Source organism: Lepisosteus platostomus, chromosome 10 (genome assembly GCF_059453375.1).
Source record: "Lepisosteus platostomus isolate fLepPlt1 chromosome 10, fLepPlt1.hap1, whole genome shotgun sequence".
Lineage (NCBI taxonomy): Eukaryota > Metazoa > Chordata > Actinopteri > Semionotiformes > Lepisosteidae > Lepisosteus > Lepisosteus platostomus.
The window spans coordinates 45,534,704-45,548,164 of NC_142620.1; the positions used below are offsets into that span (position 1 = coordinate 45,534,704).

At 34.4% G+C, this 13,461-nt stretch overlaps 1 protein-coding gene across 4 annotated transcripts in view; it reads left to right on the forward strand.

Annotated features, from left to right (window-relative positions):
- The window catches only part of LOC148653797 (glutamate receptor 3), a 137,468-nt gene that overhangs the window by 65,424 nt on the left and 58,583 nt on the right, over positions 1-13,461 (forward strand). For all 4 annotated transcript variants that reach the window (XR_015924842.1, XM_088596731.1, XM_088596729.1 and 1 more), the window contains exon 4: positions 9,044-9,231. Coding sequence is in view for 3 of the 4 variants with exons in the window: in XM_088596731.1 (XP_088452857.1) it covers positions 9,044-9,231 (188 nt within the window). In the remaining variant the exon portion in view is untranslated. The remainder of the gene's footprint in view (positions 1-9,043; positions 9,232-13,461) is intronic.

Below are 13,461 nucleotides of genomic sequence, written 5' to 3' on the forward strand. Positions count from 1 at the left end.
TGTGTTGGTTCGGATACTGTTTGCTTAGAATACATCTCAAATACTATTTGATATATGGATGCTGCACTTTAACATTTTATACTAAAGGTTTATGCTGATTTTCATTAAAAGCTAATTTTCTGAATAATCCTTTCCATGACCAGATTTTACTTACATGCAAATGTACCCTAAAACAAGAAACTCATGGAATCCTTTTTTTTAAATTCTGACTGGAATTCTCTTTCAATTTGCATTAGTATTTAACTGTTTCAAAATTGACATGACAACTACAGGTGAAATATTTCTTCAGTCTTAAATTTATTTTAAGTTCTTAAAATTCTATACAGCTTTTTGGTTTTCAATGGTTATTAAAGGACACTAAGCTTTCTATAAACATTTTAAGAATGGATAATTCCGTATAGTGCAAAATTAAATACTGATTAACTGATCCAAGGATTATATCACATCTTGAAAGTTTCCAATGGAACTACATTTTGATGGCATTTTGTTCAGCTGCCATTGGAAGAGTTTTCCTCCATAATTCTGTTTGAGGTAATGTTTTTTGGAACCCTTCCAATGTGCTAAATATCTTATTTTTTATAGGAGGCAAATGTTAAAGAAGCTGGAAATTTCTTCGTTGTAGTTAATGAGCAAAACAACTGTTCTCTCGCTAGTCGTAAAGATAAAAAGAATTAGTTGCAGATTATTTTCTGTGCCATTATGATAAGATTCAGAATGAAAACTGACAGCTCAGGCTGTGTCTCAAATTCCTAATATTTATTGCTCCCACCAGGCCTCTGTTCTTTTTGCTATTAAGATGTACAGTAAACACCACAAATTCTCAGCTACCTAATCAACACATTAGCAGCTAGGTTACACCAATTAACAATTATTTGAGATTATTGATCATCTGACAAGAAATGTTCATATGAAAGGATGCTCTGCAAAAATGAGTAAAATATAATTTACAAAGTTGCCTTATACAGCTCATCCCTCACAACAGTGAATTTATGTGATGAGTTAATGAGTCTATGTAATTGCCAACTAATGTTCATATTACTGTTTCTACCCTCTAACCTTTGCTATGTAATTAGAGTTCTTTTTTTTTCCCGAAGTCATTAACAAAGCACAGCATTACAGCATTCTCCAGAATTCAGTCTGACTGGCTGAGTACTGTGTATTAATACATATACTTTATTTATGTTATTTTGAGTTATAAATGCGATTGATTATTGTTTAATAATATAATAGTGATGATGATGATGATGAAGATGATGATTGTTATATTTTACACAGCAGAGTACAGTTGACCAACAGATAATATATACAATACTTACCTTTCAGTGTTTAGAAAATGTGCTTTTAAACCTCATTATATAAATATGTGGAGAAAATATTTGTCCTACATGATATTCAGTTTGGAAATGTGTATTAAAGCTGGTTACAGTAAAAACATGCAGTTTACATCAGAAGTTAAGTGCTGTTCTGTGTAGTGTGAAACCACTGTATTTGATTGGTATTTAAATTGATACCTCTAGCCAGTTTAGCATCAGTTCCTGACAAGTAATATAATAAGCATTATCTTTTGTTTTAAACAGCAATTGAAAATAATGCCCCATTATATTATCACTTATAGTTTATTTTGCAGAAACTAAACATTTCAAATGAAGGGTTTTAAAGAATTAGTTTGATGAAAATTATCAAACTATTTTTTACTTTATTAGACAATTTTAAAGTGATATCTTAAGAGGTAGATAATTTCTGTTTTTTTATATTCTTGTATATATCAATAAACTAATGTGGCTATAGTTTCATTAGATCCATAACATCTATTTTGTGCATGCAAAATGGATGTGCCTATACATTTTTTATATACTACACTGTATGTGATGTTGGTTGATTTTTTTTTAAAAACTCTATGTACATTAGACAGAAAAACAATGAAAAATTTGTAATAGTGCTGGAAAATTCTAACTCCTTAGCTCATTATTAAATTAACATAACTACACCTCTGTAATTTGTATGCATTGATTTGTTCTTGTACTTATCAGTAATTTAGTTTAAATGGTGGTATATGACCATATGGTGTGTAAACATTGGCACACTAGAAGCCATCTCCTTCTTGAACACATTTTTGATGGCTTTTAAGTGCCTTTTTTGAACATCTTAGCACAGTCATCATCTTCAAATAATCAAAAATTTATTTTGATTTACATTGGCTGCATGTGATACTGATTTTTATATATTTGTATATTTCAGTGGGTGAATAAGTTTTCACTGCAAATAATCTTCACAGGGATATATTACCTTCCCATTCAAAATCATAACTGTTCTTACATTCAGTGATATGCGTCCACTTATTTTCTAACTACTTTACTCAATACAGGGTCGCTGGGTAGCCGATGCCTATTTCAATGATATCCTTTCAGGTTATAACTTTATTTCAATAGTGTCAACAGGTGCAATGAAAAAAAATATTAGTTCTGTCTCCAAGGATTCGTTTCTTTTATAAAAGGTATTGAACCCTATTTTTCTATGAAATTTGAAAGGGATTTTACTGTAGATACCAGAGATAAAAGATGACTATATCAAATACATTTAAAAAGAAAAAGGATCTTCGTTCTTTGTTCACCCATATTCAATTAACACCAGTTTAAAATAAAGAAATGTTCTTAAAAGAAAGTGACACTAATCTTAATGTGAAGATTTTTAAATGACGCTTTTGTTTTTCAAACATTTTCTATCTCTGTGGTGTTACCAGTTACAGAACTATTAGAGCATCAGATTTACATCTTACGACTGACCTTATTCCTTGATTAACACATCTGAAGAACTGAAGGGTTTAATTTTACTCAGAGAATTGAAAACAAACATCACTTCTAACATTTGTCCTCATTCACTTCAGTAGTAGTAATTTTACAGTACTATATCCTCATTGTTTTGAAGAATAAAGTATTCAGGCATATCAGACCTCAGTTAATCAAAACCCAGCTGACTAAAGTAGTACCACCTAAGACTGGTTTACAGCTGATTCTAGATGAGGGGTGTAAAATTCTTTACTTCAGGAAGACCACAACCTGAATGTTGAACTTTACATTTAAGCCAAAAGTAGCTTAAGTGTGAGATTGATTTTTTAATACATTTATAGGTATAAAGGACCTATATTGATAGAGTAAATGTTTAGATGTTCACATTCAACTGTACTGAATGTATGTTGCACATGACATAGATTCCATGGAGGTAATTATATGTGAATGTGTGGGTTTGGGTATGTCAAACCTGAAAATGTGTGAAACCCAATTAGACATTTTTAGAATTCAAGGAAGAATTCTTATTAAAATGCCAAAAGTATTTCTAAACACACCGCACAGTTCACAGTAGTGCTGTAAAAGGTTACAGCATTGTTATTCTAAACAGTCCTCGATCTTCCATTTGCAAAAGGTAGCAAAACATAGGAATTTGTAGAGGTTTTGATCTCTTAATCTCCCAGAACAAAGACAAAATATTCATTTTCCCAATCCAGGCAGGTTTCTAGGATAGAGCTGAAACATATGTCTCCTCGGGTTTCTGAGTTTTCTGTGTTTGTGGTCTGAAATACAGTCGTTTCTTTCACAATAACTCTGGCTCAGAGAATATACTAACTGAAAAATACTGATAAAGGTGTTTCTCCAGAGAGTAACATTTGAAAAATAATATGGTCCGTAGCACTGAAAGTAAATACTGAACAGGCAAACATGAGGCACACATCACAGGTTTACCAGATCAGCTTCATACTTTTCTTTAAATTGAATGAGCTTTTAAAATGGGCTTTCTCATAAGTCTCTGAGTTGCAAAATATTTTTGGTACGTTTTTCATTTTTTGGGATGTTTCTGTGGAAGCTGCTCTTTTTATTTGATCCTTTACAAAGCAAACAAATCATCCCTGGTCCATCCCTTAATTTGTAAAAGATTGTGAGAATAGTGGGTGATCGTAATTTTTTCCTATAAAACAAAACAGAGAATAGGCAGACTTGACTTGAAAATGAGTCATACTGTACAAAGAAACTAAGCCAATGTCTTTATGTGGTGAATGTAATATACTATTAAGCCTTAAATGGGAGCAGAACTTATCACAGATTTAGTTTTACTAGTACAATACATCTGATAATGTGAACGGCAGGGTATCAAAGTTTCTAATTTTATTATGTAGCTTTTAAATCATTGTGTAATAATTAAATTATTCTATATTTCAGAGCCAACAATACAAATGACAATGTCATTAACAAGAAGAATTGAAAGCTGGGGGAGAGTCTTATATACAAATACAGCACCAATAAACAGTGCCAGAAAAAACAAGACAGTTCATATACTGATTAATATTTATAAGATAATAAAACATACAGAGCTACAATACATTAGAGAATATGTGAGAGAGCAAAGTTGTAGCATGGTTGTTCCTAATCAGGACTACAGTATGTTACTCAATTGAAGCTAATTTTGAAAAGGCAATTTTGAAACACAGAACCAGTTTTAGTTTTTCAACAGAGTTGTATTTCAGCAGCTGTTGAAATAATATAATTTCATCTACAAATACATATGTATGTATTTCAGTATGAAAATAAGGGTGAACGTGACTTCTGTAATGAGTCTGTACACAAAGTTTATTGTTTTCTAAAAGTTGATAAAAATGAAAAAGCAGAAGAATTTGAAGAATGTGAGAAGGCAGTGATCTTTTTAAATCCTTGGTTAAGTGAATACTATTATGATGCAAACACATTACATGGAAGTCCCTAACTGAAATTCCTGAGGCATTATAGTATGTACACCCACCTGATTTAAATCATAATCATTACTGACTTTCTCTGTATATAATGTGTATATCTTTCACAAACACCTCACATGTATCTCTCCTTCACCCCGTCTCCACCGTTGTAACTAACCCTTGATTAACTCCTCTCTCTGAATTGGTGTCCAAGTCTTATGGTCCTATGAGCAAGAGGCTGTCCCTTAACAAAGTTCATCCAAAACTCACTATACCCACAACACTGGAACATTCACAAAACATTTCATTCTTGGATGTCTTGGATAAACTTGCATTGCCACTATAAGGTGATGGATAGAATTACTTCATATTTAGGTTTGTGGCTATATAACATTGCATTAGATTAGTTTAATTTAATTTTAATTTAATTTAATTTAATTAATTTAACATTTAATTTAAATGTAAGGGTAAGCCATTTCAGGATTTGTGTAAAACCAGTGAAGTTTTCACATACGGTAGCAAGTTAGCAAAGCTGTTGTACACTATTTTACAGCTATTACCTCTTTAACCGTAACTATTAATAAATTAAAGGGTAATAATTGCTTACACTTATTTAGCGCTTTTCTGGACACTCCACTCAAAGCGCTTTACAGGTAATGGGGACTCCCCTCCACCACCACCTATGTACAGCATCCACCTGGATGATGCAACGGCAGCCATGGTGTGCCAGAACGCTCACCACACATCAGCTATTAGTGGGGAGGAGAGCAGAGTAATGAAGCCAATTCATAGATGGGGATTATTAGGAAGCCATGATTGGTAAGGGCCAATGGGAAATTTGGCCAGGATGCCAGGGTTACACCCCGACTCTTTTCGAGAAACGCCCTGGGATTTTTAATTACCACAGCAAGTCAGGACCTTGGTTTTACGTCTCATCCCAAGGACAGCCCCTTTTTACAGTAAAGTGCCCCCGTCACTATACTGGGGATTTAGGACCCACATAGACTGCAGGGTAGCACCCCCTGCTGGCCCCACTAACACCTCTTCCAGCAGCAACCTTAGTTTTTCCCAGGAGCTCCCATCCAGGTACTAACCAGGCTCACACCTGCTTAGTTTCAGCGGGTTGCCAGTTGTGAATTGCAGGGTGATATGGCTGCTGGATTATCAGAATCCCTATTATGCTGGAGTATCATAATCATATTGACACTTGCAGTACAATAACACAGACTATGAATGTTATTATACAATACTGTATGTATATTTGCCTTTCAGAAGAATGAGAGAAAGAAGGACATGAAAGAAAGACATTCTGACAGCACTTTAACATTCTTAATTTCTCAAAAGGAAGATTGAGACAATCTTTTTTTTATCACTGTCCCCTTACAATCATTCAAATCAGGCCAATTTCCCATTTCTCATAGTGGTAATTCTAAATGACATTTCAATTTATTTTATAGTAATGGTCATAAAATAACTATGGGAAAAAAGGGGACCTCCTAGTCCTGATATTTTATAGAAATGTCATTTAAATCTATAAATATTCAGAATGGCACCAAGAATTATGATTGAAACTCAATGGAACATTACATCTTTTCTATTAATCATTCTACAATGCCCAAATGCACAATAACTAAAGTATTTAAAAATACTTTGATAAACCTTGCATGAATTTTCAAAACCCGCCGAAATCCATTTTGAGAAAACAATGGTTGGTAATTGTTTTCATTTTTCATCAATAGAATAGGATCATGATCTTTGGTACTTCAAAAACTAATGGCATAAGCGATGAGCTGAACATTATTATTATTAAAATATTTATAGGAAGGAGAACATGCAGTGATCTATCAAATGTCAGCCTGCCTACTGAGGTGTGACAATCTACACCTCAACCCTTCAAGTACAATTTTCAGTGTCCTTGGTCTTTGGAAATTATTATTATTATTATTATTATTATTATTATTATTATTATTATTATTATTAGACAGGAAACATGATCTTTGATCTCATCAGTTGGGAAGAGATGAAAGATTTAGGATAGTGGTTCAAGGATGAATTGGTTTGTCCAGACATAGAGACAAGACATGCTGAAGAGATTCATAAAAATGTTTCCAGTCACAATACAGTTGTGTATGCCTCTTTGGAAAAGATAAAAACCCATCATTACATCACAGCCCATTTTCAAGCAAGATAACAGCAGACTTCAGAGAAAAAGATGGCAGAAAAAAAATGGAATTTGCAGTTTTCCTCCCAGATTTATCCAAGTGTGGCCAAATGCAATAAACCACCAAGACTGTAACAGGAGAAACATTTAGAAACAACACGACACCTTTGAATGTGCAGAAAAAACAGATTTGTGGTTAAATTCAACCCAATGTTTTATTTCTCAGGGCCCCAGCTGTGTAAGATAAAGGCAAGACATTGTTGTCAAAATACTGGTGCAAAATTGTTTAATGTGTACTCTGCTGTGTTGCTTTTTAGCTTTCTTAGAGTCTCACTACAGAAGCACTTCATTCAGACTGCCAAGAACATTAGCATAATCCCCAGTAACTGCTTCTTCTTAAGGAATAATATTTATCATTTTCTAGAATCAGTGTTTTTTCATATCTACCGAAAGTGGTTACAACTGTGCATTGTGCTCCTGTACTTTGCATGACAAGCCGAACGAATACCAATCAGTCATGGTTAATAGAAAGTTAATGGAAAAGAAGATCTTAATGCACAATCATTTTAAAACAAATGCATTGTCGTTGCTTAATGAGCTACAGCTATTGAGCTTGACTTACAGTAAAGCTGCTATGTAAATATTTTATGACAAAACCTTGTTCCCATATTGGTCTGAAAAGTTAGTGGTTGTTGTTTTGGTCACTGTTTTTGAATGATTGTGTTCTAACAGAATACAATTATCCATACTAAGATTACTAAGAGCTTAGAGAATGAAAGCACACCTCCCAGTCAGCTTCATAACTACACTCTATCATGCTCGTATGCTATAGGGATGCTTGTCCTCAGCATGTACTGAAAAAGCTTGTTAGGACAGAAGCACATACAGGCACATACAAGAGGAAAACCTGTTTCAGTCTGCTGAAGTCTCAAAAGCTGGGATGAAAATGAACTTTTGACAATGATCTCAAAAGCTGGGATGAAAATGAACTTTTGACAATGATCTGAAGCACAAATCCAGAGCTACACTGCAGGGACATAAAATGAAGAAAGTGAATGTCCTTGAGTCCTATTAATCCTATTGAGAAACTGTAGAAAGACTTGAAAACTGTTGTCTATAAGAGATCCCCAAGCAACGAGAGAATCTGAGCAAATCTACCCCGGAGAATGGGCAAAAATAGCACCAACCTGGTATACTAATTTGGTACAGGCTTACCCAAAAAGACTTGCAGCTGTAATTGCTTCCAAAGATGATTCCATCAAATATTGAGTTAATGAGTCTGGATAATTATGCAATCTTCTTACATTTACATTTCAATTTACATCTTACATTTTAAAAATGCCTTTGTACAGTTTTGTCCCAAATGAAGGGACAGAGTACTTTTGCGAGGCACTGTATACAGTATGTAAAAAAACAGGCCTGATTCCAGCCATGGCTGTTAGCCAACTGCAAATCCAAGGCAGTGTACTTGTTGTTATGACAACCTACACACATCAATGAAGGGAGAATTTCCTCATTTGAAACTATAACCCTTAGAATTCTGACATTTTCTTTACATAAATTTATTCAAAGTTTAATTACACCATTCCTGCTCAAAGCACAAACATATGATAATTTGTCCTGGAGTCAAACAACATGAGTCTGTGAATATGGCTTTGCCTGTAAAGTATTTATAAATATTTGCTTTGTTGAAGTTGTAACACCCCTTTAATTAAATTATTCTAAACATTTTGAAAGGCATATTATCTGGTACTGAAGACCTTGGTTATAAGACTAATAATTACATGTGTCTATATATTTTATCAGTTTTACGTTTATGAGATAAATATTTCATCTAACTTAAAGAGAATATTTTAGTACTGGGTGAAAAGTCATTCAATTTTCAAAGTTACATAGATCTCCATAGCAACAGTTTTAAGGCAGTTACTGAAGCTGACCTATGGAATACAGCAGAGCTTTAAAAATGTATTTTGAGCAAACCAATTGTGCCTACCATTGTGAGTGTTTTTTTTATTATTTGCACAGTACTGACAATACTTGGCTTGGCCAGTTTGACCCTCTTAGCATGTTTCTTAATTCTAGAAATGTGTATAAGCTTCATGTAATACTGTGTTCTACAACATGATACTGGGGTAAAACAAGGTTATTTTATTGTCCTCTAGGGTTCTCAATATTACAAGCTATCATGGAGTCTGCAGTGGCCAACAATTGGCAGGTGACAGCACGATCAGTGGGGAGTATAAGTGATCCACAAGAGTTCAGACGTATCATTGAAGAAATGGACAGAAGGCAGGAAAAACGCTACTTAATAGATTGTGAAGTGGAAAGGATAAACGCCATCTTGGAGCAGGTAGGATCAATATGCATGTTTTTTCTGCTTGCCTGTTAAAGGATCTGTTAAACAATCATGAGTCAACTGAAAACACCTTCTTTAAAAGAAAGTAACTTCATCATTAACATAAAGTTGTCGAGCAGCAAGGTGGTGCAACGGTTACTATTGCTGAACTGCAGCACCGGGTCCTTGGGTTCAATTCTGGACCTGGTGTCTGAGTGGAGTTTGTATATTGACCACTTGTCTGTGTGGGGTTCTTCCCACAGTCTAACACACAGTGTGTGTGTCTGTATGACCTGGCTTCCCATCCATGTGTACCCTGCCTTGCACCTGTTGTTTTCTGGAATAAACTCTGGCTCCCATGTGACCTTGAATTGGGAGAAGCAGGTAGAAAATGGATGGATTAACACAAAATTCGAAACAGAGCCTGAGACACTAAACTTAACATGTAGTTTTTTGGATATTTTATTAATGATTTCCCACAAAAGCCATGACGAAATTCATAAAACCCACTTTTTAAAAGGGAGAGCTAGTATACATCTGTCATTTCCTGTTGTTTGAACCAAAAGTACCTATCACTTGCTGCAGTGAACAGCTCCCTTAGTCGTTGCGATGCAAAGTGCAGAATGTTATACCATTGTCATGGCTGCTTATGAAGTAATCACTAAGTGAATTGGATTGTGCTCATTAGAGTTAATTTAGATATATTGATTCTTTCCGCTAAACAATATTCCTGAATGAGTTTGAGTCTGAGTTGTTTTTCTGAATTTAATTTGAACTAAAAGTCATTGTTAAATACAGAATTGCTCTTAGTATTAATTTACTGAGTCTAATTTAATTCTAGCAATGGCAATTCCCTAACTTAATAGGTTTCAGTAAAATCACGTTTAAAATGTCTTATAATGCTTTTTCTCAGACATGAAGGTGGGGAAATATATATAATATTATCGCTGTACTCTATGACAGTCTTTGACTCTAAATGGCCACAGTGTGAACTTTTCTGCAAATATTGTTTTTAATAATAATATAGTGATTTTAATGCAGTGTACCCGGTTGAATTATTAATTTCGTTTCAAGTCTAGGCTATATTTTAATCAAGAACAAGTAGTGATTCATTCCATGCTGAAAGTAGAAATAAATTTAATCTATCATATACAGTATAGGAGGCTACATCTGAAATGTAGTTTTTCTTTTATATTTTTCAGTACGGAATTAACCTCAACTTCTTCCTTTATAGACTGCATAAAGACCTGGCACCCCATACATAAATTTCAATAAGAAACAAAAGGCCAATTACTCTACAGTACATTGAAAACTACCGACCAAACCAAAAAAAAACTCAGGGAAGGCTTAGTTCTGTTTTTTTATTATTTCTAAATATGTATATAATAAAGCTTTTATTTAAAATTGCAATACATATTATTGATTTGATGTTATTGCTTATATGATTTTTCTAAGCAAAATTAACCTTAAATGAACCAATAATGTTTTATCATGAAAAATAAACCACAACATTTTCAGAGTATCTTTTAGTTGTTTATAGCTGCTTCATCCAAGGATGAGCTGAAGTAAACCAGAGCACATAAAGGACACTCGGAACAGAACTACAGTCTATATGGGTCACTAGTTTATCACATGACACATACAGTGCCTTGCAAGTGACACTATTCAGACCTTTGCACAACTTTCATATTTTGTTGCTTTAAAGCTTGCAGACATGACAGTTTGAAGTTCTGAATATTCGTTATATACACAATATATGGCTCACAGTCAAAGCAAAATAAGCAGTTACAAAACGAACATAAACTACTGTAGGTGCTTCTATTGGCGCTGCACAATGGTGCAGTGGTTTGTATTGCCAACTTGTAGTACTGGAGCCCTGGGTTCCCACAGTCCAAAAACAAACTAGGTTAACTTTGTTCTGGAAAAAGTAGCCCTGCTGTGAGTGTGTGCGTCTGCCCTGTGAAGGACTGATTTTCCATCCAGGGTGTATCCTGGTTCTTGCTGGGATAGGCTCCAGCTTCCACACGACCTTGAATTGTAAAAAGCAGTTAGAAAGGTGGATGGATCATTTCTCTTGGGTTCAGAAAAATGGAAAGGTGAAATCTTTGCTCTTAAAGCAAAAAATTGTACTTTTATGATTACATATTCAAACACGTTGACCTTAGCAAATCGCACAATTAGTTGAGTGGTCTCTGTGTGCAGTACTGTAAGAGCAGTTCTCACGATTTCAGAATAAATGCACCTACTGTATCCCTGTAATGTCTCACAGTCAGGTAGTGATTTTCAAGCAAAGATTCATGAACACTAAGGAGCTTTCAAAACAACTTGGGTATAAAGTTGCATAAAGACACATTAGGAGAAGGGTAAAAAACCTTTTAATAATCTCTCTTTGAGACTGAGGGAGTTGATCAAAGACACTAGATCAGCCTGCTCCTCCAAACTCAGTAGCAAGAAGGAATTTGGTTAGGAGTGTCACTGATTTACAGGGTTCTGTGGCTCAGATGAGAGAAAATGTCCATAGGCCAACAGTATCCAGCTCATACTACAAAGCAGACTTGTATGGAATGGGAGATAAACCATCTCCAATCAAGCAGGGTTTGAAACAAAGCATATAATTGATACTACAAACATGCGACAGAAGGCCACAAACTCAACATACTGCATCACTTAATCAACACCATCCCTACTGTCAAGCATGGTGGTGGCAGCATTATGTTATAATTCTGCTTCTTATCAGCATTGACTAAGAAGCTTGTCAAGACTGATAGGAACATAGATGAAGCAAAGTACTAACAAATCTTAGAGGAAAACCTGCCCCAGACCTTAACCGGAGAAAAAATTTGTGGAATGACTTGAAAACTGGTGTCCATACTGTATTCTAAAGCAACTTCAGCGAGCTGGAGCAAATCTACCAAGAAGAACTGACAAAACGTATATCAAGCACTTGCATCAAAGTTGGTAGAGACTTACCAAAAAAAGATTTGTGGCAGTAATTGCAGCCAAAGGTGTTTACAGAAAATATTTGAGTTTGATGAATAACAGTATGAATATATCTCATTTTTGTCTCTGTAGTTGTTTGCCGTATTTGCAGTAACATACTAGTGCAAGCAAAATATACCTGTGGTCTCATAGATTGTATCTCTAATCCTAGACCATCATGTTACTTTAGATTTGCCAGTTTACATCTATTGCTAATCAGAGTCTGCAAAACTATCCTACAGTGGAAATATCTAGGGAGCTGTTCTCAGAGTGTGTATATGCTGTCCATGTTTGTTACTGGACTTTTTTTCTGTTTTTAAATCCCAGACACTATATTCATGAGCAAGTGTCAGTTATTGCATACAGGCTTGTTCAGTCAGTGCACTGTAGTGTGAGATATATTTTTTAATCTATTCCATAAAACCCAGGAGTACAGCTAATGAACCATAACTCTTAGAGCAGAAATCACAGTGCATGACCTTGCAGTGCCTGTGTGAATTGGAACAATGACATTTTGTAAAATCCCGGGCTTTTAAAAAAATGTTATTACTATCTTATGGATGATTTAAGTTTCAACCTTGGTTTGTAAAGACCCTTCTGTCGAAGACTCATTCCAATTAATTATTATTTGTATGTTTGGATGTTTTCAGCAGCTCATTTTAATAAATTCTTCTTAATCCCTTCTTTTCTTATAAGGACACAAATGTCTTTTCCTTCTCCTGAAATAAAAACACGTTATTATTTTGCACAAAAGGGCTTTATTGTGACCTTTTATATCAGATGGATTTTTTTCTCCCTGTTAAATCCCAATTTTCCCCTCTGGGGGGATTATTATTAAAAAAGGAGGGGAAAGTCACATTTTTAATATCTCTAAGAGAGCAACTTTACTGAGGAATTAAACGAGTTAAAAACATGCAGATGAGAAAGTAAAGCTGTAAATATTGCAATTTATCTCATGGTTCATATTCAATTTAATATTATGAGACACATTATTCACACTCTGTGCATAATGTTTCACCAGAGAACCCTCGACATACTGTACATATGTACTATATAGAGAGTAAAAAGTTCTTTCTTTTTTAAACTTTTAAGACAACAAAATTGATTGGTGGTATTATTCTCTTTATTGCTTCTTTCATTATGAAGGATTCTCACATGTCTACAAAATGCAATTATATAGCCAATGTACACATCTAATGAGAACAAATGTTCAATTACACTTATCACTTTTGTGTAGTATATACAACATTATATGATATACCCACA